The sequence below is a fragment of the Cryptomeria japonica genome, chromosome 10 (assembly GCF_030272615.1).
Source record: "Cryptomeria japonica chromosome 10, Sugi_1.0, whole genome shotgun sequence".
NCBI lineage: Eukaryota > Viridiplantae > Streptophyta > Pinopsida > Cupressales > Cupressaceae > Cryptomeria > Cryptomeria japonica.
The window spans coordinates 665,892,693-665,898,080 of record NC_081414.1 but is presented as its reverse complement, the minus strand read 5'-3'; the positions used below and the strand labels follow the sequence as shown (position 1 = coordinate 665,898,080).

Below are 5,388 nucleotides of genomic sequence, written 5' to 3'. Positions count from 1 at the left end.
AACTCATCGTAATGGAGATTCCAATGTTACACAAAGGGAAATTGATTTAGCATATGGTTTAAGAGATCAATAGGTACTTATAATTTTATTAATCACCCGTATGTTTATCAACTCATGATGCAATAATTTTAATATGTTAGACATATTGCAGGTCAAACACCACAAGGCTATGTGCTGCAATGGTCATAAATTTTGCATCAAATAGTTGGATGACACGAAGAAAACTTGTGATTCTAGGATAACTGCAATCTTTGAGGTGACCAATATTTCATCTAGAAACGACATACATCGTCAAGTGTCTCAAAATCGATACTATGGCATTTTGGATGATATACTTGAGTGTGACTTTAATTCCTTCAAATTAGTTCTGTTCGTCGTCAAATGGTATAGGCCACAACTGAATATAAATGATCCTGATAGAACTGTTATCGAACATGATAACGGATTTACAATGGTTAATACAAGGTCGTTTGAACGAGTTGGGGATGAGCCCTATGTTCTTCCAAGTCAATGTGAGCAGGTATTTTACTCGGAGGTTCCACATAAACTAGGTTGGTCATTTGTTGTTAGACATGATCCAAGAGGAAGGCTGATAATGTATAACATGATGGAAGAAGAAGATACCGAAGAAGTAGAAGATGATATAGATGATCATGATCAACAGTTACTCGATGATGTTCCTGACGGAAATGTACACGAAGAAGAAGTTGATGATGATGATGGTGGTGGTGCTGCTGATGATGATGATGGTGATGGTGATGGTGTCGGTGATGGTGATGGTGATGGTGATGACAAACATAATGACGATGACGACGACGACGACGACGATGACAATGACGACAAGGATGATGATGATGATGATGATGATGATGATGATGATGGTCATGATGATGAGTTGGATGAAGAAGAAGATCAATGACATGAATGAAATGTATGAGATGCGATTATTATATTATCTATTTAATATTGATATCTTGATAGAAAATAATTTGACTTATATGGTTACATAAATAATTCATATGTTTTGAATTCTAATGCCATTACTTAATTAATTCATGATGCACCTCTAGCTATGTGATAGATGGTGATTTAAAATACATATGTGATGGATTACATGCTTATGATGATACATGTGACATTTTTTGAACTTTGTGTTTATTTATGGAATGTGGACTACTTATTAGCTATGTGATGGATGGTGATTTATGATACGTATGTGATGGATTACATGTTTATGATGATACATATGTGATTTTTATGATGCTCAATTACATATATGATGATACATATGTGATGCTTATGATGCTTATGATGCTTATGATACTGCAGTATTTATTGTTTATCAAATTACAATTGTAATGCTTATGATGCTCAATTGTTGGTGTAGGAACCTGAACCCCTTTGACGAGGGTCCTGCACAGTCTCATGGATCGACAAGTATAAGTCAATACACCTTATACAAATAATATTTTTTTAAAAAATTACAAGAAAAACAAACTTCCTCAGTTTTTCAAACATCAATATTAGCAGCAAATCTAATACAGTTATCAACACTTGAGGCCCCAGTTGGACTTACTCAAATTTTAATCTCAACATCAACTTTATGGCCGACTTCTTCATTAATATTACCCTCATTTGCAAAATATCTCTCTCATTACCAACTAACTCTCTCATTTGATGGTGCACAGGTATCACCAAATAGGTATTTATCAGATGTGTCTTCCTCGAGTGAGGGAAATGCAAGAATAGAAGAGGAAAGTGAGACATGTAGTAGATCTCAAATAGGGAGATCAACTAGAGGTCAAAAGATTAGAAGAAAATTCAATAAACACATGGAATTTTTTTTTGCTCAAGGGGGGTCATGTTCTTATGATGATGAGACCAAAGGCAACATTGAGATGCCCTTGAGGTACAAACATCTACTGAAACAATGTGTACCCAAGGAACTTCCTCCAATAAACATTGATTTTTGTGTTAATGAGAGGATATATCACATAGCACCTTCGTCGTTACATGGTTTGGGCCTATTTTCCATGGACAGCATAAAGGTCTGTTACAACAAAGTTGCTGAATTGATGGAGTTTGTTGGACCTTGTTACAATTATAATGATTGGATGCAGATTGTTCGATATAAAAAAAGTATGCGTAGGTATGCACTGTCAGCCAATTATATACAACAAAAAGATAATGATCAAAGTAAACGAGTGGCTATATACATTGATGGAAGGCCAAAAGCAATAGGGAATATTGCAGGTTTTATAAATAGTACACGACCTGGGTCAACTAATAAGCAACCCAATTGCATATTTGAGGCACGTGAGGGAAATTGTGTGTTTGTATGTGCGATAAAATCAATAAGTGTAGGGGAAGAGCTGCTAATTGATTACAATTTGAATCGTATAGATACAAACAAAGTTACTATCATGGGGGTGGTACGTACTATATATATACCATTTAAGCCAACTACCAATTAATGAATCCAAAAAACCATTGTATTATTAAGTTTTTTTGCTAAGTCTATTGGTTTCATTTTGCTAACGTTTTTATATTTTTTCTTTGTTACAGGGCCACATGGATCCACCACATAGCACAGATAGGGGTGTAGGTCCCGACACTTCTACGGAGCAGGTAAACCTCATTGTAATTGTACACATTAGATAGAATCAAACTGTTACATTATGATCTTTTCTTGAGTGTTTTGAAGTAATTTTGATAGTGTTAATTATATTCTTGTGACAGACAAATGTTCGGGATAAGGGAAAGGAACTTGCAGTACCTCAGCACCTCCATAGGGATGTGGGGCACTCGACAGTGTTATGCGCTGATGACATCGCACTTACCACAAACCCTATGCAATTTGTACATAAGAATATTAGAAAAATTAGGCAAGAGATTCTTGATTTGGCAACCATAAGTCCTCAGACTGATGAGATAACAAAGAGGGTGCAACTATTGTTGACGACAATGGAAAACTTGCAAGTAAGTAGTAATGAAAGCTTTAATCATAACAAAAGTTCAATAATGGTTTATATTTTTATCTCGTTTATGTCATTAACTAAAATATGTATGTGTTGTTTTTATAGAAATTTATAGGGCCTCATCATCCTGGTGGCGATGATCAAGGTATTGCAAGTAGTTCAGGTGATGACCATGTTCTATATATTAAAACCACTCCTTTGGACTTGTGAACTTGCTTTTTTAATGTTTTACATATTTAATATATTACTCTTCAGGTGCTGACATGGGTCTGAGGTCGAGCCCAACTGTATTGCCGACTGCAATATTGGCAACACGTAGCATGTAGACATCATCTGTTGCACCAACTCGTGTTGACCCGCCCACTGGTGGTAGATCCCTCTTTTTCTCTCTCTTTCGTTATGTGTTTATTACCCTTGAAGTGTTCTTTCTTGGAGGCATTTCATAGTGGATTCATTTACTGTGGCAGGAGATGCACATGAGGATGCGCCAGAGGCGAGTACTGCTGATAACATACCATCATTTCCTGGATCTTCCCCTATTGCTAGTATAGGAACGTTGCAGGCCACATTGGTGGTGAGCGACGAAGAATTGATTCCCTTGAAGATACAAAAGGTTCCATGTACTTTAAAAATATTATTATATATAGTCTAATTGTAATTTACTTACTGATCACTCATTTTGGACTAATGATCCCATGTTTTTTTTGCAGGAAATGATATTTTTTATAAAAATCTTAATGACATTTCATTGCAGATATTTGGGCCCACCATACGTAAAAGGTGGAACATCATACGTGAACTAACCCTTATCCACTATTTTGATTTCATATCATTGCTAGAATAGTTTTCCTTTTATCCATTTCTTGAACTATATCAAAGGTAGCTTCAATTTCTTTCTAAATCTAACAGGTTTGTTTTTGCTTTTAAGGTGGAATGACTAAGAAAAAAAGTTAAAAGATGAACTCACGAACCGTATGGTAGGGTTGTTTGGAAATGACACATTTGACAAGACTAAGCTCTTGAAAAAAGCTGGCACATATCTGAAGTATGTGAGGGACCAATACAGGACACATTTAGAGAAGAACGTAAAGTATGAGCGTCCCCCCATGATTCCAGAGAGGGACTGGAAGGACCTGATTTTGGATGCAAAGGAGAGAATTGAAAGGAAAAAAGGAAATACACCACCAGACACCAGAAGAAGGTATGTGATACTATTAAGAATGTGAATATGTACTAATTATTCATTATATTTATATAATCTAACATATTTCAAACTTTTCATAGATTGAGTGACACGTCAAAGGCAACCAAGGAAAGGCAAGAAAAACATGGGCAACACAAACTCGGCTCTGGTGGTTATGAAACTTGTCGTACGAATTGTAAGAATCAGTAAATTAAGTATCACATCAAAATATTTATAAATTGTAAACAATTTTTTTTTGATCAAACAATACAAGAAAAATTCACAATACTAAGCAAAAATGCAGGGCTCTGAATTCAATAGAGTGCCCACGGAAGATGACAAGAGAATTGGCTACCAGAAAGGCTATATAGCCGTGGCTAAATGGCTACGAGAAATGAGTGGGAAAACACGAGATTCTGATGCATCTGTCACAACGGTAATTAAGCTAAATGAAAATTATTTCAAATTGAATACTTAACCAATAATCTATTTGATGTTAAGTTTCAACATAAAGTGACTATATTTTTTTTAAATAAGCAAGCAATGATAACATTGCGCGTGACATTGCAATGCAGCATGATAATCGTGGAACAAAACCTGTACATGAAGGTCCGGATGTGCATCCTAGTAGTGGAGGTATTCATTTGCTATTCAATTTTTTTTATGTAATTATTAATACAATTAAACATCTTAAATTGAAAATTAGAGTAGTAATTAATGTAACCTTTATTGTTAATATTTTAGAGCATGTAGTCAGTGGTGACCAAGTGGAGCATGATCTAGGTAGACAACATCAGGAACGTGATGTTCCCCAATCAGGTAAAGAGGACCAATGTTATTCGTTTAAACAAATTTAATTGCAATTGGTGTATTGATTAATGTAACGTTTCGTATTTCAACTCCAGAGGATCTAGAGGGTGCTCAACATGTCAAGGTTGAGGCTAGACAAAATGATGTGGAAGATGATGTGGCCCCATCAGGTAAAGAGTGTAACGATTGTGTTCTTTAAATTAATGAAATACTTGTAACAATAATAAAAAAATGTTTTGAATTTAACCCAATTCTTTGTTATTGCAGAGGACCCCCCTTTGGTTCAACATCCTCGTTCTTTGTATAGGACTAGGCATACATCAAGAGCACGAGAAGAGGGCATAACATTCGTAGATGGGGGAAATGATGAAGAAACCGATGTTCCACTTAGTCTTTTCATAGCTTAAAAAAAACAAA

At 35.4% G+C, this 5,388-nt stretch overlaps 1 protein-coding gene across 1 annotated transcript; it reads left to right on the top strand.

The window, feature by feature from the left end:
* Nucleotides 1-3,912: 3,912 nt before the first annotated feature.
* On the top strand, nt 3,913-5,018 carry LOC131027564 (uncharacterized). Its single transcript, XM_057957650.2, has 5 exons — nt 3,913-4,179; nt 4,263-4,357; nt 4,466-4,597; nt 4,737-4,797; nt 4,906-5,018. Exons 2-5 carry the CDS (start codon nt 4,307-4,309, stop codon nt 5,016-5,018), a joined length of 357 nt encoding a protein of 118 aa, XP_057813633.2. The 5' UTR covers nt 3,913-4,179; nt 4,263-4,306.
* The last annotated feature ends 370 nt before the right edge of the window (nt 5,019-5,388 follow it).